The sequence below is a fragment of the Manis javanica genome, chromosome 5 (genome assembly GCF_040802235.1).
Source record: "Manis javanica isolate MJ-LG chromosome 5, MJ_LKY, whole genome shotgun sequence".
NCBI lineage: Eukaryota > Metazoa > Chordata > Mammalia > Pholidota > Manidae > Manis > Manis javanica.
The window spans coordinates 48766851-48789702 of NC_133160.1; the positions used below are offsets into that span (position 1 = coordinate 48766851).

Sequence of the window (22852 nt, forward strand, 5' to 3'; positions counted from 1 at the left end):
TTAGATGAAATAATAAAAACATAAACCAAAGTATCTATATTAAAATATTGTATTAGGTTTATACCTGTAGGAGGTGAAAACATCAACTTGTACAGAAGAGCTTATCAGACAGTACAATAATCCCCACTCCAAGCATCCTCACTCCCTGTTCTACTCTGAAGAGAAGGACGTCCTGGCATTGGCTTTTCTTGGCGTGCACTCACTACTGGTCATCCTGGTTAACAGCCACCTACCAGCCCCCTTCACCCCATCTCCGCCCATTCTTTGCCTTTCTCTATGTTTGGAGCAGAGGTGTGTGTATTTATCCCCCTCTCTCCTGGCTTGTTCAACTCCTATTTTCTGGGGGTGGCTGCCTAATTCTGGGTCCAGTGCCCTGAGGTAGCTGCTCCTCTACTGTTCCAGGGTTCACTGGTCTTATGTATAGTCTTTGAAATTAGCACGTATTATTTCCTCCTCTGTTCCACCAGACCTAAGAATGTAGGGACTCTAATCTAAACCAAGCCCATAGCACCCTAAGAGGTCCCTTCAATAAACTCTGCATTTGAACCACTGGAGCTAAATTTAGTCTCTTCCCAGGACACTCAAAGATACCTCAGATTTCTAAATACTGTGCTTACATATGACCTACCACTTCTACGCATCATCCACCTAAGTACATCCTTGACCATCAGCTCATCTTCCCCCTACTGCCTCTTCATTCCTGCCCACCTTCCTCCTAATGTAGTGATACCAGCAGTTCTAGTCCCTCAATCAGAGGGACTTGAAGCCACATACTTAAGCCACCGTTTTAGCTCACCAGTCAGAGTATAACTTTCTTGGAATAATTCTCGTCTTCATCCTCTCCCTCCATTATCCCTCACATCCTTCCACTGCCTAACTTTTATCTGCTGTACATACACTATTACATGGTCAAGACTGAGAATATTTACATTCTGTTCTATAACCACTTCAATTTTCTATGGTTTTTTTACTCTAGAGGTTAAGACTAAGACTTTAAAATCAACAAAGGGCATTTACACTGTCATGACCATGGATGCAGTTTCCTACAGTCCCTTGGGGCTAAGATTGCATGTGCTTCTCTACTTGTGAATGGTGCACCTAGGGTCAGGGCCTAATGGATTCTGTTTTGTACTTCACCAACTGCCTTTACCAGACCTTCAACTTTTCCCAAGCCTCCCATTATAGCTTCTATTTCATCAATCCTTTTTCTTCCTACATCCACTTTAATGGAGTCCTCCCTTGCCTTGTCCTTCTCCTTCACCAGAAATGGGCACTGACAGGCCTGGTTTGTGGCTTTTTCCTTTAATTTCCCACACCGCTTTCCCGGGGTGGGTCCATCAGCTCCTGCATGCCACGCCTCGCTCTTTCTTGGTTTACTATTTTTGTTACATACAAATCTTAAGAAAGGGCATATGGAAGGCATGCTTTAAAGGAGGTAGCATAGCATAGTGGTTAGTAACATTTTATAATGCACTTATATTTGAAAGAACAGTTTAAAAAAGTTTTATTATGTTCTTTTCTTAGAAGAAAGGGAACATTCTTTTTACCGTCCTCTCAAACATTTTTGGGGCTGAAGTTGCAACTAAAGGCCTTCAATGCCTGAGTCAAGGGCATCTAACAATCTTACTGTTCACAATTTAAGTTACAATAATGGTAATCCATTAAGACATGGATTTCATGTTCAGTTTCCCTTTTATGTACTCAACTCTATATTTGTTAAATAGTATTCAAAATCTGAGCTATCTTCCTTAGCACAAAAACATCTAAAATGATACCACCTTCACAAACTCTATCTGAGGAATATATTGCAGTACAAATAATGAACAATTATATTTAATGTATCCATTCATTCACTCATCCAAAAACATTTATTAAGCACATACATGTACCACTGTTCTAGCAGCTGGAGAAATAGCAATAGTTCAAGAAATAAAAATTCACCTACATCAGCAAACTTAACTCTAGTGGAGGAAGACAACAAGTAAACATGTGGTCCTGATTTTAAAATTCTGTAACTGCTATGAAGGAAAACTACAGTTGATCTGAAAGTCCTAACCTTATCGAAACAATCCAAAGTATGTGGGAAATTGTTTGAGCACTCTTATAATGAATGTATTTCAGTACACTAAGCCACCACTATTTTCAACACAGTCCCACTGGGCAGTGACAATCATTGAGCTCTTAGGATCAGATCATGGGAGCTCAGGCTTGAAAGCTCTACAATCTTGTCTTCTCCATTAGCTAATAAGATGAGGCAATCAGTGTGCAGCTTCACTGTGTGATCTCCATGCAAGGCCGTTACTACAGTCCCTTGACATCATCAAATGCCAACCCTGAAACACTCATCTCTCTAGCCCGGTATCCCTAAACAGAACAGACAACTCAAGTGAAAAAGGAGGAGAAAGGAAGAATAAATTATAGTTCATTAATTTTTTGTTTCTTTTAACCTTTTCTACATTTTGTAAGTAAGTTTGTTCTTCCCCTCCTTGAGAGAGCAAGTAGAGAGAATAAAGAGGTATTAGAGGAGATGAAGAAATTTAGGAATCTGACAAATGTTTTGTGATGGCAATAATGATGATTAAGACAACTGGCTAAATGTAATAAAATTACTTGGCTTAAATACACAAAATATGATTTTGTATTTATAATGTGACAGGTTTTCTCAAGGATCATACCATACATGCAACGTATGTTCAGTAAACACTGACTTGGTGCTTAAAATTTATTTCTACGAAGTAAATAAGCAAAGGATAGGCTTTCCTTCAAATGGGAGCCTGCACACACAAAATAACTGAGCAAGCTCCCAAGGGAAGAAGGAATGTTAACGCTAGACATCCTGGAGAAACCCCCAGCCTCCCTTTTGATCTGAACACCTGTCCTCTTCTGCTGCCTTTCTTATTCGTGTTTCCTCTCCCCTCTCTGCTCTCTCTCATTTCCACGTCATTTCTTCCACTGGCTTCCCCGCGAGGCACGTGGCTCCCAAGCGCACCTCTTATTGCTCACTTGTCAGAGTATATATCAGGGAATTTCTATTTGCTTTTTTTTAAAAACTGTCACACTTAATGTCATTTTCTTGACTTAAACAACAGATATCTTTATTATTTCCTTTTTTGCTTTCAAGTATTTTGTTATGCTTGAGTATGGATCTATCTTGACTTCTGTTTTCAGGAGAGCTAGCACTATTATGGAAGACTTTTATCATTGATACAGAAAACAGAAAATGTTTAATAATTTGGACAGTCACCAATTGAAAGCAAGGGCTACTTCAGATGATGTCTGAACACTTTTTCCAACAGAATAATATTCATTAACATTTACTGAATACTCACTAGGTATCAGGCATTGTTCTAAGTACTTTATACATTAACATAGTCCTCATCACAACCCTATAAGATAGGCACTGTAAATTCTCATTTACAGATGAGAAAACTCACTGACAGATTAAGTAATTTGCCCAGCGTCCTTCTGGAAGTGGTAAAGTCAGAATTAGAAGCAATGCAGCTTGGCCCCAGAGCCCGTGCCCTTAACATTATATTATCTGTCTATGACAGAGAGAGGCAAACTTTCTTGTAAAGACCATATAGCAAATATTTTAAATGCTGCTGGTTACACCTGTTCTCTATTTTATGTTGTTGTTCTTCTTTTTTTACCATCTTAAAAGAAATGTAAAGAACTTTCTTAGACCTACAGGTTGCAGTTTGCTGAACCCTGGGCCATGATCTTATTACAATTTTAGGCTTGGCAAGTCTATAAGCCAGTCCAAACAAATTCAGACAGAAGCAAAGATTAAAGATTCCAGGGCAGTTTACAATCCAGTCCACAGATGCCCAAGAGCTATTAATCACAGGTTGCCACTGAAACAGTACAGGTAAGAAAAAATCAAAATCAAAGAATTGTAGGTGGTTTGTGGACAGATGCAAGAATATATAACTTATGGATAAAAACCAGATACAATTACCACTAATAGGAATTAATAAAAAATGAGTATCTGAGCAAGCCTCAACAACCCAGTAGTTTATAATCAGGAAACGCTGGGTGTCCTTTTCTTACTACACCTGGTAGATGGAACTACTCTGCAACTTGCTCACTGATGTCTAATGACAGCATCTGCATATTAAGGAAACGCTTTCTTTTTCAAAGTTCCTCATAAATACGAATTCATTGTTGAGTATCAAAATATTCATTGTCTCCAATGTCAGAAACTAAAGAATAGTTAACTACTACTGGTTCAACACCTCAGGAGTTTGAAAAATAAGAGTATGAACTTTTTTTTATTAAACAGTATTCTTGCTGGCCCTCTGGCAAGGTCCTCCTCACATAAAATATTAGTATGTCGTTATAACTTACTACCCTCTTTTAAAATATCAGAATATTTGAAGTAAGTTTTTTATAGCCTCTCTACATTTTACCACAACTTAATTTTCTTTTAAAAGGCAAAAGCTCTTATTTCAGTAATGTAGTAATCATTTCAAATGCAATCAGAAAGTAAGAATTTAAACACTTTACTTTGGCTTTTGACTTTACCAAGTCAAACAGGTCAATCTACAAATCTCACCTCTCAGGAAACTTACTCCTTTAGAGGTAAACATTTACACAAAATTTGGTGCAGGTATACACTGGTTTTTTTTTCTGCCTTTTGGTGGATGAAAATAAAAACTGAGACAGAGAGAGATTCCTACTTTCTTTCCTATCAACTTTGGACTGACCGTCTGCTGTTTAAAGTAACTGCAATCATTTTTCAGCAGTCAGGCAATAGGTTACTTATAAAAACAAAAACAGATGTCTACTCTTTAAGATCACTCCATTATCAAACATACGACCATTACTTGCATAAAAACGAGTCCAGTGTATGTTACTTGCCAAGACTAAAACTGTAGGAGATTTTCCCAAATACTATGAAACAACTCAGGACATGATTTGGTTCCTTCTAAGTGTTTCTTAGCAATTACTAAATACATAAGAAAAAAGTAACTTGCGGTAACTTTTACAAGAATTTAAAAATATCTGCTGTACCACTAGATCTTTAACTCCAAGTTGGCTGTCCTTAAGAATTCGTACTTGCTTCTGTTGAGAAAGTTGCTTACTTAATAGTTAATTTTTACCTGAAGTATTTACTTTCTACTGGATTTCACGTTTGTTTTCTTTTGGCAGTGGTGACAAGTTAGATCATCTCAATGAATATTTGCTAACTGTTTTCTTAACATAGGACACAGTATATCTTTTAAAGAGAAAAATCAAGATGAATGTTTTCCCTGTGCAATTAACTCCTCTCTTTTCCGCCTTATTTTCTGTTTTGCAATAACCAACTTGCTCCTAGAAGTTTCTTTGGAAGCCAGTGTACTCTGTCCTTGTCAGGTCAGATAAGGGACTAAGCTTAACACACAGAGCACACCTTTCTTGTTAGTGGCTGGCTGAAAGGAAATGCATAGCTAAATCAGCACTCACTCCTTTTATCACATTCCCACCCCTTCTACTGCTTTTTATCTACCCGTTCTAACCTTGGCCAAGGTCTTTTTTATCTACTCTCAAGGCTTACCTGGATTTTAGGCTCAACACCTAAATGATCCCCTAAACAACAAACATCTTATGGGAGACACAAATTCTGTGTTGTGATGGCTCTTTAATTCCTCTTCCCCTAGAACAAGGATAAGCCCTACCCGAAATGTCACTTTTTAATAAATAAATAATGGCTGCATTTATTAAGCAATTGGTGCAGACTGTTAGCAGTACACCCAAATCTGTTCTTCCATGCTCTTACAGTGAATGAGTTGTAACTAGGTACATGGCCATCCAGCTAGAAATTACATTTCTCAGCCTCTCTGGCAGCCAGAGGCTACCAGGTAACTCAATTCTCTCCAGGGGAAAATGAGTGGCAGGGATGTGTACCTTTCCTTCTGGTCCTAAGGACCCTGGGCATCATGCCTTCATACTGTTTCCCTTCACTCCAAGCTGGGGCACAGAAGGACCCATGGCCCTGCTAAAGCCTATTCAAGTGGGCTCTGTGATGCAGGGAGGATGGTAATCTGGGTCCTGGAATTTCTGTGAGGAGCATGACTGCCCTACAAGCCTGGATTGCTCACCTTGTTATATGCCAAAAAATAAAGTTGTCTCTCTCTTAATTCACTGTATTTTGAGGTCTCTTTGTTCCAGCAGAATAGACTTTATCATAATTGGTACAAACAGTATATGCAACACTTTTCTTTTTTATATATTTATGTACTTTTGAGTGAAGTGTAGTTGATTACAATATTATGTTGGCCTCAAGTATACAACATAGTGATTCAACAGTTATATACATTATTAAATCCTCATCGCAATGCACATAGTCACTATCTGTCAACAAAAAATAGCACAATGTTATAGGACTTAGGTAGTACTGTTCCGAGCACTTAACACAAATTATCTAAATCATAAGCCTGTAAGGAAAGTAGTGCTATTACTCTCATTTTCCAGCTGAAGAAACAGACTTTCAGAGGGTTGAGTGATTTTTCCAAGCAAAGGGTAGTATAATGACTGACTGCAAATCTGTAGGATGAAAGTTCAAACACCTGACACTACAGTTTTTTTAAAAAGAAACATAATAACCACTTTGCAAAGGAGCTCACTCTGAGATTTTTCTTTTGTTATCTCAAATATAAGCTTATAAGCAGAAATAATACAAGCTTATAATTAAGGGATATAAATTATAATTGGCTTGTTCATAAATGCCCTTACTCTACTATTTGTTGAGGATTTAAACTTGTATAAAACCCCAAAACTTCAAAAGAATCAGACAGCAGGTTAAGCTGAAATGGCTTTCTGGTTGAAACTTTTTACTACATTTCCAAAATTCTGTTATGTTAGATTAAAAAGCCTAGCTCTGCACCTCAATTCAGCACTGTAAAACACAGGATTAATTCAAAATGAACTCATTTTGGCTGTGTTTAATATTACGTTTATTATGAAAGGGCCCATGCAATTCTTAAACAACAAACAGTATTTCTTCTCAGTAATATGAGGCCACACACTTCACTCCTCCCAAACCTTTTGAACTAAAACCAGGAGAGTTGCCTATGCTGGAGGGGTTTGGCATTGTGAAGGGAGGAGCAGAAAGATAAACTTCCTTTTGCTTTATATTTCACCATAAAAAAGAAAGTCCTTTTGCTTAGAAAGCTCAGTCCAAGTATTTACTCATTCAACAATATGTGCCCTTACTGTTTGTTGAGCACCGTGCACTGGACACAGAACAGTTAAAAGCAGAAACTAGGAGATGGAGGTAGAGCAGTAATTTCCACATAATGGTAATGGGTTTTTTAAATCCTAATTTAAGGTTGAGTAAAAATTCCAGAATAAACTGTCTTATCTTTTAATAATTGCAAAATACACAGACTGTAAGAGAAGAAAACCCTTTTCTTTTCCTCCTCTCCTGTCTGACAACCCTTCAACAGAGGAGGTTAATAGCACTATTATGCTTCCAGAATCATCCAGTGCCCTCCCAGATGGAGTCTTACCACTTTGTCCTGGCAGTTTACTTTCCTTCCTATACTTAAGAAGGTCTAAATACACATTAAAAATTGATCCTTATCCAACTGTTTCCCAACATTGTCGCCAACCTTGCTAGGTTTTAATTCATAGGAGATGAGTGAACAACATGAATTCTTGGCCAGCATAAACAAGTATTTCATTTGCTCTTCTCATTCTAGGGCTTGGTTAAAAAGGCAGAGGAAGAAGAAAAGTTGGCACTCCACAGGGTCAATCATTTCTATAAAAATAAAAGATGCTTTACATTTAGTTACCACTGTGGAAAGATGAATCTGTGAAAATGCCCCCTTCTGAGTAGATGAGTGATTTTAGATGGATCTCCTTGTGTAGTAAGGTAGGTCTCTGGCAGCTCTGTTTAGAAAATGCTCCCCTGCTGCGCTGGGATGAACTGCTGGGCTTTTCTGCAGGTGGCTCCTCCTGTGCACTTGGGGGTTCTGTCCATATGCTCCTCCGTAAGCCTTACAAAAGCGATGAGTTCTGGCTCAGTTTTAGCTTTTCACAGAACTGTTTAAAACTGAAATATGAGCTTTGGGTCTTAAGTAAACACTTTTAAAAAATGCAGTGTTCCTACAGCAAAAACTAGCTAAACATTGCTCTGCATTTTTATGATCTTAAGTGGCACTCATTTTCAAGACAATTATTAGAGCACTATTTTCATGGCACCTAAATTACTCCAGGTAGTAAGTTTCATTTTTAGTGAAAGGCACTAATTGGTCTGTGGACAGTGTCACTGTACCACTGACCCACACTTTCTAGGTGAAAGTGAAGACTGCTTGCCTCAGTCAGTTCTGGAGAGGGCCTCAGAAACCTTAGAGTCGTCACAAGACCAGATACACATATGGAATAACTACCGCCACACAGAAAGCAGTGAGAGCCACAAGAGAATTAAGACAGCATTCAAGGCGGGAGCACTTGCCCTTAGGTTGGGAAAAGAGGTCTAGCTAGAATGTGAAATATAAATGTGGAAGGTACCACAAAGATATCAGCACCCCCACCCACCCCAGCTGAATGTGCCTACCATGTGCCAGCCAGAGTCCTAGGTCCCCAGTGAGTTTGGACGAGTGGAAGCTAAGGAGACAACTGGACTGAATACACAGAGATGGCAAAGCACACAGTGGACATGAGGTGTTTCTGTGATGCTGGAGCCAGAGTATGTGTAAGGCTGTAAAGGAAAACAGGACAGGAAATTAAGATTAGGGCCAAAGAGTGGGAAGACCTGGAGTCACACACCCAGGAGCTGGGCCTTTGCCGAGTAGGTCATGGGACCTCCCAGAAGCCCCTTAAAGGGGAGAAGTGGCCTCAGAGCTGCTATCACAGGTTACCTGGAGTAATTTTTAGATGAGTGTTATTTATGGTAGCAGTGGTTATGGGCATGTGAGTACTTGGCGAATGTGCATGCAAGTGCATCTGTTTTATGGGCTGAGGCTCTAGGCAGCGAGACCAGTGAGTAGACAATGGGTAGAGGATGTGACCTACAGTAGTGGCAGTGGGAATGCAGCAAGTGTCTAATACAGGACAGAAGAGGCAGCTGCAGGTAGGAGATAAGGAGTTGAGCTAGGATGCTCCACTTTAAAGGTGAAAGCTCACTTCAGTAACCAACCTTCTCCTGAAACCCTCCCCACCCCCAGCTACTCCATGCCTGGCTCCTTAAGTCTTTCCTTAAATATTGCTTCCTCAACTGTCAGTTGCATACCAACGTACTCACCTCTAGGTCATTGATCTTCCTAAGAACGAAGTCCTAACTGAATTCCCACAGCAGTGACTCACCTGCTTCCCAGGCCCCTCATTGCAGCACAGACTACCAACTGCTCCCATCATCTTCATTTCCCCTTTTTTCTGTAGTAGAGGTCAGCAAACTTCTCTTGTAAAGAGCCAGACAGTAACTACCTTAGCCTTTGCAGGCACTATGGTCTCTGTTAAAACCTCTCAGCTTTTTTCACTGTAATGTGAAAGCAGCCATACATAATTAAAAAACTATTGGGTGTGGCATGTTCCAATGCAATTTTATTTACAATGACAGATAGCTGGCTATGGTGAGGCTCAGATCACTATTTACCAACCCTTGTTCTATAGTAACAGAAGCTGCTGCAAGGTGTCTGGCTTGCTAAAGATGACAGTTTCCAGCCTCCCATCAGGCTAGTTATGGTGGTATGACTCTGTTCAGGCTAATAGGACGTGAGTAAAAATGATCTGCACAACTTCTACATCATCCCTCTTTTCCTGGGCTGAAATGAGATCAGGTGAGTCATCTATGTGAAGACAGGGCCAACACTCTTGGGATGGCAGAGAAACAAGATGGAAGGAATTTGTCTACTGAGGTACTATATAAGTCCTGGGCCAGTGTGGACTATCTGGGTCTTTCTGAGACAGAAAGAGAAGAAAAAAGCCCCCAAAACCTTTTGACTTGTTAAGTCACTGTATCTTGGTGCATCTTTATATAAATCTTTGCATTTTCAAGTTTAGCTTAGTGCACTAGGCTATACTCAGCTTTGCTGCAGGGCCTGGAACGATCAATCACAGACCCATACAATGATCAGATGAGTTGGCAAGAATCTATCATCATCACAGCAACTGATACTTAGTGAAAACCCATTCTGTGCCATGCACTTATAAAATTAAGCTCTCAGTTATCTTTAAAAGAATTATCATAATGAGGTTTACAAATGAGGTTCAGAGAGATTAAGAAACATGCCCAAAGTCATAATGCCAAGTAGCCACACAGATCTACACATTCAGGGACACGTGACCCTTAAGCACATTCTTTTCCCCAAATCAGCTCCTTCATGCCAAGGACAAGCTACAGTAGTCAAGTCTAGGGTGATATTTAGAGATGGATTCAATTTTCACACTGAAAAGCACCACTAAGATCCACTGAATGACAGCTCCATTTGGTTTAATTAGTACTCTCCTTTAAGAGGCAACTAAACCAAAGTGACACCAGTTCAATGACTAACCCAGATTTCTTTGAAAGACTCAGAACGCCAGAATGTGGATTTTATGAGAAAGTCACAGGGGCTGCCAACTCAGTCCCAGCTATTGCCACTACCTCTTCCTACACTGCCCATGAGAAGTTAGCTGTCCAGATACCTGCTTCGTCAAGCTGCTCAGAGCCTGCAAAATGGTTTCAAAATAAATCAGGAGGGGGGAAGAGGCTCCTTCCTCTCCAGGAATGAGTTAGAAATGACACTGACATTTGCTGTTGCCCTTAGTCTGTCAGGGGCAGCATCTGCTTCTGCTGGGGGATTTGGCACCCATGGTGGGGACCATCTGGTTCCATTTCTCTGACTGCACAGCCCTTCCTGTTCTGTACAGCCTGGAAGCTCAAGGAAAATGAAGTTTACACCCAAATTAAAGCACAGCCAATGCTATCAATGATGATTGTAGATAATCCCAAAAATCAGTGGCAAAAAAATGTAACCTTACTTTGAATTTAAAGGAAGAACCGTTCTAAAATTAGTTTATTTTAAAATAGGGTAAGTTGATTTTCCTTAAATTTGAATTACACTTTTATTTTTATTTGTTTTAATTTTTTAATTTTATAATATTGGTATCATTAATATACAATCACATGAGCAACACTGCGGTTAATAGATTCTCCCCATTATCAAGTCCCCACCACATACCCTGTTGTCCATCAATGCAGTAAGATGCTATAGAGTTACTACTTGCCTTCTCTGTGCTATACTGCCTTTCCTGTGCCATCCAATCATAATGTGCCTTATTCCCCTTCTTCCTCCCTTCCCATCCACCCCCACTAGTCATTTTCCCTTTGGCAACTGTTAGTCCATTCTTGAGATCTGTGAGTCTGCTGCTGTTTTGTTCCTTCAGTTTTTACTTTGTTCTTATGCTCCACAGATGAGTGAAATCATTTGATACTTGTCTTTCTCCACCTGGCTTATTTCACTGAGCATAATATCCTCTAGCTCCATTCATATTATTGCAAAGGGTAGGATTTGTTTTCTTCTTATGACTGAATAATATTCCATTGTGTGTATGTACCACATCTTCTTTATGCATTCGTCTACTGATAGACACTTGGGTTGTTTCCATTTCTTGGCTATTGTAAATAGTGCTGCGATAAACATAGTGGTGCATATGTCTTTTTGAAACTGGCATCCTGAATTCTTAGGGTAAATTCCTAGGAGTGGAATTCCCGGGTCAAATGGTATTACTTCTATTTTTAGTTTCCTGAAGAACCTCCATACTGCTTTCCACAATGGCTGAACTAGTTTATATACCCATCAGCAGTGTAGGAGGGTTCCCTTTCTCCACATCCTTGCCAACATTTGTTGTTGTTTATCTTCTGGATGTTGGCCATCCTAACTAGTGTGAGGTGATATCTCATTGTAATTTTAAGTTACATTTCTCTGATGATTAGCGATATGGTGCATCTTTTCATGTGCCTGTTGGCCATATGAATTTCTTCTTTGGAGGAGTGTCTGTTCAGCTCCTCTGCCCATTGTTTAATTGGCTTATTTGCTTTTTGTTTGTTGAGGTGCATGAGCTCTTTATATAATTTGGATGTCAGCTCCTTATTGGATATGTCATTTATGAATATATTCTCCCATACTGTAGGATGTCTTCTTGTTCTACTGATGGTGTCCTTTGTACAGAAGCTTTTATTTTTAAAAATAATTTTTTAAGGTATAGTTGATACACACTCTTATGAAGGTTTCACATGAAAAAACAATGTGGTTACTACATTCACCCACATCATCAAGTCCCCACCCATACCCCAATGCAGTCACTGTCCATCAGTGCAGTAAGTTGCCAGAGATCTACTATGTCCCTTCTCTGTGATACACTGTTCTCCTCATGATCCCCCACATCATGTGTACTAAATATAAGACCTCTCAGAACCCTTCTCCCTCCCTCCCCATCTGCACTCCCACTCCCCTCCCCTTTGGTAACCACTAGTTCATTCTCAGAGTCTGAGTCTGCTACCATTTTGTTCCTTCAGTTTTGCTTCATTGTAATACTCCACAAATGAAGGAAATCATTTAGCATTTGTCTTTCTCTGCCTGGCTTATTTCACTGAGCATAATGTCCTCCAGCTCCATCCATGTTGTTGCAAATGGTAGGTTTTGTTTCTTTCTTATGGCTGAATAATATTCCATTGTATGTATGTAGCACATCTTCTTTTCTCATTCATCTACAGATGGAAACAGGTTACTTCCGTATCTTGGCTATTGTAAAAAGTGTCGCAATAAACATTGGGGTGCCACCCTAATACCAAAACCAGGCAAAGACCCCACCAAAAAAGAAAATTACAGACCAATATCCCTGATGAATGTAGATGTAAAAATATTCAATAAAATATTAGCAAATCGAATTCAAAAATATATCAAAAGGATCATACACCATGACCAAGTGGGATTCATCCCAGGGATGCAAGGATGGTACAACATTCAAAAATCCATCAATATCATCCACCACATAAACAAAAAGGACAAAAACCACATGATAATCTCCATAGATGCTGAAAAAGCATTCAACAAAATTCAACATCCATTCATGATAAAAACTCTCAGCAAAATGAGTATAGAGGGCAAGTACCTCAACATAATAAAGGCCATATATGATAAACCCAAAGCTAACATCATACTGAACAGCGAGAAGCTGAAAGCTTTTCCTCTGAGATCAGCAACAGGACAGGGATGCCCACTCTCCCCACTGTTATTTAACGTAGTACTGGTCGTCCTAGCCACAGCAATTAGACAAAACAAAGAAATACAAGGAATCCAGATTGGTAAAGAAGAAGTTAAACTGTCACTATTTGCAGATGACATGATATTGTACATAAAAAACCCTAAAGACTCCACTCCAAAACTACTAGAACTGATATTGGAATACAGCAAAGTTGCAGGATACAAAATTAACACACAGAAATCTGTGGCTTTCCTATACACTAACAATGAGCCAACAGAAAGAGAAATCAGGAAAACAATTCCATTCACAATTGCATCAAAGAATAAAATACCTAGGAATAAACCTAACCAAAGAGGTGAAAGACCTATACCCTGAACACTATAAGATACTCTTAAGAGAAATTAGAGGACACTAACAAATGGAAACTCATCCCATGCTCTTGGCTAGGAAGAATTAATATCATCAAAATGGCCATCCTGCCCAAAGCAATATACAGATTTGATGCAATCCCTATCAAATTACCAACAGCATTCTTCAATGTACTGGAACAAATAGTAAAAAAATTCATATGGAAATACCAAAGACCCCGAATAACCAAAGCAATCCTGAGAAGGAAGAATAAAGTTGGGGGGATATCATTCCCCAACTTCAAGCTCTACTACAAAGCCATAGTAATCAAGACAATTTGGTACTGGCACAAGAACAGAGCCACAGACCAGTGGAACAGATTCGAGACTCCAGACATTAACCCAAACATATATGGTCAATTAATATTCGATAAAGGAGCCATGGACATACAATGGGGAAATGATAGTTTCTTCAACAGATGGTGCTGGCGAAACTGGACAGCTACATGTAAGAGAATGAAACTGGATCACTGTCTAACACCATACATAAAAGTAAATTCAAAATGGATCAAAGATCTGAATGTAAGTCATGAAACCATAAAACTCTTAGAAAGAAACACAGGCAAAAATCTCTTGGACATAAACATTAGTGACTTCTTCATGAACATATCTCCCCGGGCAAGGGAAACAAAAGCAAAAATGAACAAGTGGAACTATATCAAGCTGCAAACCTTCTGTACAGCAAAGGATACCATCAATAGAACAAAAAGGTACCCTACAGTATGGGAGAATATATTCGTAAATAACAGATCTGATAAAGGGTTGACATCCAAAATATATAAAGAGCTCACGCACCTCAACAAACAAAAAGCAAATAATCCAATTAAAAAATGGGCAGAGGAGCTGAACAGTTCTCCAAAGAAGAAATTCAGATGGCCAACAGACACATGAAAAGATGCTCCACATCACTAGTTATCAAAGAAATGCAAATTAAAACCATATGAGATATTTCTTCACACCAGTAAGAATGGCTACCATCCCAAAGATAAACAACAACAAATGTTGGCGAGTTTGTGGAGAAAGGGGAACCCTCCTGCACTGCTGGTGGGAATGTAAATTAGTTCAACCACTGTGGAAAGCAGTATGGAGGTTCCTCAAAATGCTCAAAATAGACTTACCCTTTGACCCAGGAATTCCACTTCTAGGAATTTACCTTAAGAATGCAGCAGCCCAGTTTGAAAAACACTGGTGCACCCCTATGTTTATCTCAGCACTATTTACAATAGCCAAGAAGTGGAAGCAACCTAAGTGTCCATCTGTAGATGAATGGATAAAGAAGATGTGGTACATATACACAATGGAATATTATTCAACCATAAGAAGAAAACAAATCCTACAATTTCCAACAACATGAATGGAGCTAGAGGGTATTATGCTCAGTGAAATAAGCAAAGCGGAGAAAGACAAGTACCAAATGATTTCACTCATATGTGGAATATAAGAACACAGACAAAACTGAAGGAACGAAACAGCAGCAGAATCACAGAACCCAAGAAGGAACTAACAGTTAACAAAGGTAAAGGGACTAGGGAGAATGGGAGGGTAGGGAGGGATAAGGGTGGGGAAGAAGAAAGGGGGCATTACAATTAGCATGTGTAATAGGGGGGAGAAGGGGAGGGCTGTGCAACACATGGACAGTGACTGTAATGGGGTTTGTGGGGGGGACTTGGTGAAGGGGAGAGCCTAGTAAACATAATGTTTTTTTAAAAAAGAAAGTAACTATTTGGAGGGAAAGAGAATAGACAGTGAAATAGGAATGTCACATAGATTTTAAAACATGGTGCTGAAGATAGTGAAATGTTACATAAAAGCTTACAAACAAACAAAAAAATCCCACTTACCATGATGATTTATTCTTTATTTTCTTTGTACTTTCTAAATTGCTTGGACTTTTTTCCTGTTGAGCATCTATTTCTTTTATAAAAACATGTCATTATTTGAAGTGAATAACAACAACAACAAAAACATAGGGGTGCATGTGTCTTTTTGAATCTGAGAAGTTGTATTCTTTGGGTATATTCCAAGGAGTGGGATTCCAGGGTCAAATGGTATTTCTATTTTTAGTCTTTTGAGGAACCTCCATATTGCTTTCCACAGTGGTTGAACTGGCTTACATTCCCACTAGCAGTCTATTTGTCTTTTTTCTTTCTGTTATTTGCATGAAATATCTTTTTCCATCCCTTCACTTTTTGTCTGTGTATGTGTTTGGGTTTAAAGTGAGCATATAGATGGGCAGCATATAGATGGGTCTTGTCTTTTTATCTATCTATGTCTTTTGATTGGTGCATTCAGTCCATTTACATTTAGGGTGATTATCGATAGGTATGTACTTATTTCTCTCTCTGAGAGGTATGTATTTCTCTCTCTGGTTGCTTTTAATAGTCTGTCCTTATCCTTGAACTCTGCCAATTTTATTATTGTATGTCTTGTTGTTGCTTTCTTTGGGTCCCTTGTGTTGGGAGATCTGTGGATCTCCATGGCCTGACAGACTATGTCCTACCCCAGATTGGGGAAGTTTTCAGCAACTACCTCCTCAAAGACACTTTCTATCCCTTTCTCTCTCTCTTCTTCTTCTGGTATCCCTATAATGCGAATATTGTTCCGTTTGGACTGGTCACACAGTTCTCTCAATATTCTTTCATTCTTAGAGATCCTTTTTTCTCTCTGTACCTCAGCTTCTTTGTATTCCTCTTCTGTAGTTTCTATTTCATTTATCATCTCCTCCACTGTATCCAACCTGCTTTAATACCCTCCATCTTGCTCTTCAACGATTGTATCTCTGACCTGAATTCATTCCTGAGTTCTTGGATATCCTTCCATACCTCCATTATCATGTTGACGATTTTTATTTTGAATTCCCTTTCAGGAAGAGTCATAAGGTCCATGTCATTTAAATCTTTCTCCAGTTATATAAATTTTACTCTGGACCAGGTTCCTTTGGCATTTCATATGGTGCCCTCTAGTGTCCAGAAGCTCTACTCTGGAGCTGCTCAGCCCCTGAAGCAATGTTGGGGGTCGCAGGGGAGCAGTATTGATGCCTGGGGGGAGGAAAGAGCTGTTTCCTGCTTCCCGGCTGGTATGCCTGTCTCCACTGCCTGAAACAGTGGGCTGAGAACACAGGGATAAGCTTTTGTCCCAGAGCAGCCAGATATGGATCCTTGCTTTCCCTAAGTGGCTGGAATCTCAGTCTCCCCAGGAATTCTACCTGCATTAGCTTTCCAACCCCATAATCACACGAGTATCATGAAAGTACCATGAAATGTAGGATTGTGCTCCCAGAGCAGATCTCCCAAGCTAAGTATTCAGCAGTCCCAGGCCTTCTACTCCCTCCCTGTTCATTTCTCTTCCTCCCACCGGTGAGGTGGGGTGGGGGAAGGGCTTGGGTCCCACCGGACCACAGCTTTGGTATGTTACCCTGTTCCATGAAGTCTGCTCTTTTCTCCATGTGTACGCAGTCTGGCGCTGTTCTCTTTCCTGTTGCTCTTTCAGGATTAGTTGCACCATTTATATTTTCTAATTCTATATGGTTTTAGGAGGAAGCCTCTGTCTCTCCTCTCATGCTGCCATCTTTAATCCTCCAAGGTTCAGGAGCTTTTTAGTTTGATATAGTCCCATTTGTTCATTTTTTCTTTTGTTTCCCTTGCCTGGGAGATATGATCATGAAGAAGTTGCTCATGTTTATGTCCAAGGGATTTTTGCCTATAGTTTTTACTAAGAGTTTTATGTTTTCATGACTTACATTCAGGTTTGATCCATTTTGAATTTACTTTTGTGTGGGGTTAGACAATAATCCAGTTTCATTCTCTTACATGTAGCTGTCCAGTTTTGCCAACACCAGCTGTAAGAGAGGTGATTATTTTCCCATTGTATATCCATGGCTCCTTTATCATATATTAATTGACCATATATGCTTGAGTTTATATCTGGGCTCTCTAGTCTGTTTCACTGGTCTATTGGTCTGTTCTTGTGCCAGTACCAAATTGTCTTGATTACTGCTTGTATTAGAGCTTGAAGTCAGGGAGCATAATTCCTCTTGCTATATTCTTCCTTCTCAGGATTTCTTTAGCTATTCAGGGTCTTTTGTTGTTCCATATGAATTTTTTTACTATTTGCTCTAGTTCATTGAAGAATGCTGTAGGTATTTTGATAGGGATTGCATTGAATCTGCAGATTGCTTTAGGCAGGATGGCCATTTTGACAATATTAATTTTTCCTTGCCAAGATCAGGGGATGAAGTTCCATTCATTAGTGTCCTCTTTAATTTCTCCTAAGAGTGTCTTGTAGTTTTCAGGGTATAGGTCTTTAACTTCCTTGGTTAGCTTTATTCCTAGGTATTTTATTCTTTTTGATGCAATTGTGAATGGAATTGTTTTCACGATTTCTCTTTCTGCTCGTTCATCATTAATGTATAGGAATACAACAGATTTCTGTGTATTAATTTTGTATCCCGCAACTTTGCTGAATTCAGATATTAGATCTCTCTCTGGCTGCTTTTAATACTCTGTCCTTGTCTTTGATCTTTGCCATTTTAATTATTATATGTCTTGTTCTCCTTGGGTCCCTTGTGTTGGGACATCTGTGGACTTCCATGATCTGAGAAACTATTTCCTTCCTCAGATTGGGGAATTTTTCAGCAATTATTTCTTCAAAGACACTTTCTACCCCTTTTTTCTCTCTCTTCTTCTTCTGGTACCCCTATAATGCTAATATTGTTCTGTTTGGATCGGTCACACAGTTCTTTTAAAATTCTTTCATTCCTAGAGATCTTTTTATCTCTCTCTGCCTCAGCTTCTCTGCATTCCTGTTCTCTGATTTCTATTCCATTAACAGTCTAGTCCACTTCTTCTAGTCTGCTCTTAAATCCTTCCATTGTTTGTTTCATTTCTGTTATTTACCTCGGGAATTCATCCCTTAGCTCTTGAATATTTTTCTGTAGCTCCATCAGCATGCTTATGACTTTTACTTTGAATTCTCTTTCAGGAATATTGGTGATTTCAGTCTCACTGAGCCCTCTTTCTGGTGTTTGAGGGATTTTGGTTTGAACAAGGTTCTTCTTCTTTTTCATGGCACATGTGTCATCTGGGATAATAAAGTCCCTTCCTGTTTTCTGGTTTCCTTTCTTGTCTCTGCAATCTGTGCCAATTAACTGCACACAGGGAGCATCTTCTGGGTTAATCTCCCAGGCTGCCGTGGGCAGGGTGGCCCTCAGGATGGCCTAGAACACTAGTGGGGTTCACAGGCCCGCAGCGCATGTGTCTGCTGCAAAGGCAAGACCACTTTGTGCCCCCTGGCCTCCGCGCCCATCTCTGCTGTCTGTGCTGTCAACCACATGCAGGAAGAAGTCTCTGGGTTAATCCCCTGAGCTGCTGTGTGTGGGGCAGCCCTTATGATGGCATAGTGCACTGGCAGGAGTTGCAGGCGAGCGGCGCATATTCTGCTCTGACAACAAAGCCCCTTTGTGCCTCCCGGTTTCTGTGCCCGTGTTCAGTGTCTGTCAACTGCGCACAGGGAATAGCCTCTGGGTCTGGGCCGTTTAGCTGCATGCGGGGAGAAGACTCTGTGTTAAGCTTTGTGGTTGCTGTAGGCAGGGCTGCTCTCAGGCTAGTCTGCAGCAATGGCGGGGACAGCTGGATTCCTCACAGGTGCCAGCAGGGAGGAAGGTACTGCAGGCTGCTTATCGCAGTGAGCAGGTTTGGAACTGCATTGACAACCAGGTGGGATAAAAGGTGCCTGAAGCTCCTTAAAGTTCCCAGCCTGCTGGGCTGAGTGTGCCAGGACAATTTTGTCAACTGTTAAACCCTTGTCCCTTTAAGACTATTAAAGTGCCTGCTTTTCTTTTGTCCCAGGGCAGACAGCTGTGGGAACCTGTTCACAGTCTTAATCTCAGATTTTGCTTTTCCGCTCCTCTAATATATTCAGACTACTATGCAATGTGTGTCTGTGCTCCTGGGGCAGATTGCTACGGCCGGTTATTTAACAGTCCTGTGCTTCCACTCCCTCCTTGCTCTGATTCATTTCCTCCCACCAGTAAACTGGGGAGGGGGGAGTGCTAGGGTCCCGCCAGGTCACGGCTTTGTACCTTACCCTTTTCCATGAAATGATGGGTTCTCCCAGATGTAGCCTGACTCGTGTATTGTATCTTCTGGTCACTCTTTTAGGCGCAGTTGTATTTGCTTTTTTTAAAATATATATATGGTTTTGGGAGGAGATTTCCACCACCCTACTCATGCTGCCATCTTTTCCTCTCTGGGGTATGTTGATTTTTAAAACTTCACTTGTTTAAATCAGCTAAGAATGGTTGCTGTTACCAAAGATTATATAGTTAAAGAAAATGTTTTGATACAGAAATGTAGTGAAGAATAAATAAGTATTATGATTAAGGCAGAAATTAACGTGTTTTCAATTGCTTTTCAAAAATAATTACTTTTTTAAAAATTTAGTGTCATTGATATACAATCTTATATTGGTTTCAAGTACACAACACAGTGGGTCCACAGGTACCCATATTATTAAATCCTCACCCCCAATAGTGCAGTTACTATCTGTCAACACAGAAAGATGTTACAGACTCATTGGCTATATTCTCCATGCTGTAGTACTATCCCTGTGACCGACCTATATTGTGATTGAGAATTTTTGTGCCCTTTTAGCCCCCTCACTCTCCATCCACCCCAACTCCTCCCTCAGGGTAACCACCAGTCACGTCTCAGAGTCTATGAGGAGGAGATTTGAGTCTACTTAAAACCAATTACTTTAAAAATAGGATGCAAGACCTTACCTCCAAAATGGGCTTTTTAATTTGGCACATCTTTAAGTATTTCCAGAGCCAAACTATAATGGCTGCCAAACTATGTAGCTATTTAGAACCAATTTTCTAATGGTGATGGAAAAAATGTTCTCAACACATTTTGTGTCAAAAGAAAGTTGTTTTCAAAAGGTTTATAGACATTCTTAAAGAAGAGTAATTATGTGTCTATAAAAATGTGCATAGAAAATCAATCTGGAAGTAAACACCTCAACATTTTAACAGTTTTTCTCCGAGTGGTAAAATTACAAGTGATTTTTATTTTCTTTTCAGTAGTTTCACAATCTTTGACAACATACAAACCATATTTTTTAAAAGAACTAGACTATATAAAGAATATGACATTAGTAGCACAGCTTTCTCTTTTTATTGTGTTCTGTAAGAGTATGCAGAATGTGATCTGGAGAACAGTATGAGTGATTTTATATTCAAATCACAAATAAAAATTCAGAAACTCACAGATTAAACAACACACCAAGTCTCAATGTCCTGATAGGAGACCTTTCAGGGAGATCAGAGGGGTGCCATAAGATACAGAGATACAGAGCCACTAGGGAGAAAGTCCAGACTCACTGCAACACAGTAATTATACACATTTTATCTCCACTAAAACGGCATTAAAAATGGAGCAAGGACTGTGTGAAGCACTCAAACAACTGTGACATATTATTATGGAAGAAGAATATTTCCAGGAATTCTAATTCACAATTATTATTTTTAGACTGAGAAAAGAGCAGAAAGCAACTGTTGAATTGGAAATAAATGTGTGCATGTCACAATTATGTGGTAGCTAAAATCAACTAGAAATCAGTTTCTATTTCATGAGGAAAATTACTAAAACTGGAGAAAACTGCCAGAAGTAGGGAACAGAAGTCAAAATAAAATGTAAAACTGAAGAATGTATCTCTCACCCCAAGTCACAAGGTGAAACAGAGTCTGAGGCCACATATTTGTTTGAAGATACTGGAAAAAAAAATCTTACCAGCTCAAGCTAAGAAATCACTGGTCCAAGTTTCACTAACAGTCATATGATCTGTTAGTGAAACAAAAAAAGTGCTGTTTCTCAGATAGTCTCCCCTTTTGTAAAGCCAACATGATCACCAAAAAGGCCTAAACTAACCAAACTCCTTTATAGTTTTCAAAGATGGAGCCTCTTAACCGAGGAAAACCGGACTTTGAAAACAGAACTATTTCAGGAAAAGGTGAAGGTAGGGAGTTTCAGGAAAATGTCTGATAAAATTCCATTCCATTTTCAAAAACAAAAGCATAATTTTCCAAGCCCCAAATACAAAAGCAGATCAGAAAGTAAAAATGTGTTCTCAAATTACACTGTCTCTGAGGGAAACACTTCTACTTGCTATGTCAATAACCCGCAGGATTATTTTATTATCAGAAAAAAAGGACAATATAGACTGAATAACACCCAAATGTAATATACATAAATGTATATCCTACACATACAGACACACACACACACACACACACATCCTATAGGAATATACAGCTTTATGGAGCAATTTTACCTGTCTTAAGTAAGTATTTAGTTAACCAAAGAAAAGATTTTCAACAATGAAAAAACAATGGAGAAAAACCCATAACAAAATAGCATTAGTCTATTGAACCAGAGAACAAGCAGAATGACAACTCAGACTGATATCAGCAGCAGGGCAAGAGAAAAAAACAGACACTAAAAAAGATACAGATCTTTCAGTATCAGTATGATGAAGATGGTAAACACTCCTTTAATGCTGGCTGCCTGTAAGGACAGCTTCACTGTACCTCTGATATCCACCATCCTGTTGATGACCAGGGTCTACGAAAGTAATGTATGCCCACAAAAACATGGCCTGCACCCAAGTCAGTGACCTCAACTGCTCCACAATGATAACAAAAGCTGTACTGAATGGACATGCAAGGGGAAAGGAAGAGATGAAAGACTGGTGCAGACTTCTAAGAGCAAATCTATCTCCTGTTAAAGAAACTGGCCAAGCACTGTTCAGAAACAACAGCCTCCTCAATGGAAAATATCAGTTCTCTTTATAAAGCCTACAGTCATTCCAGCAATGCTTTTAAAGCTTGCATTGAACTCTAACAAAAAAAGATTTTCATTTTAACAGACCGTAATGAACATGGAGATTATGTGCCAGGGGATGTTCTGAGCACTGCACACAAATCAACACATGGGATCTCCACTGACCTGATGAAGTTAAGTTCTATTAGCCTGAATTACAGATCAGGAAACTGAGCCATTGAACAGGTAAGTAACTTTTCTAAGATCACAGAGCTAGTACAGTTGAACCCAGGTTCTTTGGTTCTGGAAGCCAAGGGCTTAACCATGACACCAGGCTACCCCATAATCAATCCTGCCAGTGCCCACTGGCTCTGCCTCAGGAAGGCCTTAGACACTGTTACTCCCACTCTACAATTGTGTTGCTGCTTTCTGGCTGCTTCCTGGATTGGAGGGGAAAGG

At 39.6% G+C, this 22852-nt stretch overlaps 1 protein-coding gene across 14 annotated transcripts in view; it reads right to left on the minus strand.

Moving 5' to 3' along the window:
* Positions 1-22852, minus strand: part of GAB1 (GRB2 associated binding protein 1) — a 158136-nt gene that overhangs the window by 78126 nt on the left and 57158 nt on the right. For 5 of the 14 annotated variants that reach the window (XR_012131554.1, XM_073236996.1, XM_073236998.1 and 2 more), the window contains exon 2: positions 8540-8683. The exons of the other annotated variants lie outside the window; for them this stretch is intronic. Coding sequence is in view for 4 of the 5 variants with exons in the window: in XM_073236996.1 (XP_073093097.1) it covers positions 8540-8683 (144 nt within the window). In the remaining variant the exon portion in view is untranslated. The remainder of the gene's footprint in view (positions 1-8539; positions 8684-22852) is intronic. 14 annotated transcript variants of the gene reach the window in all.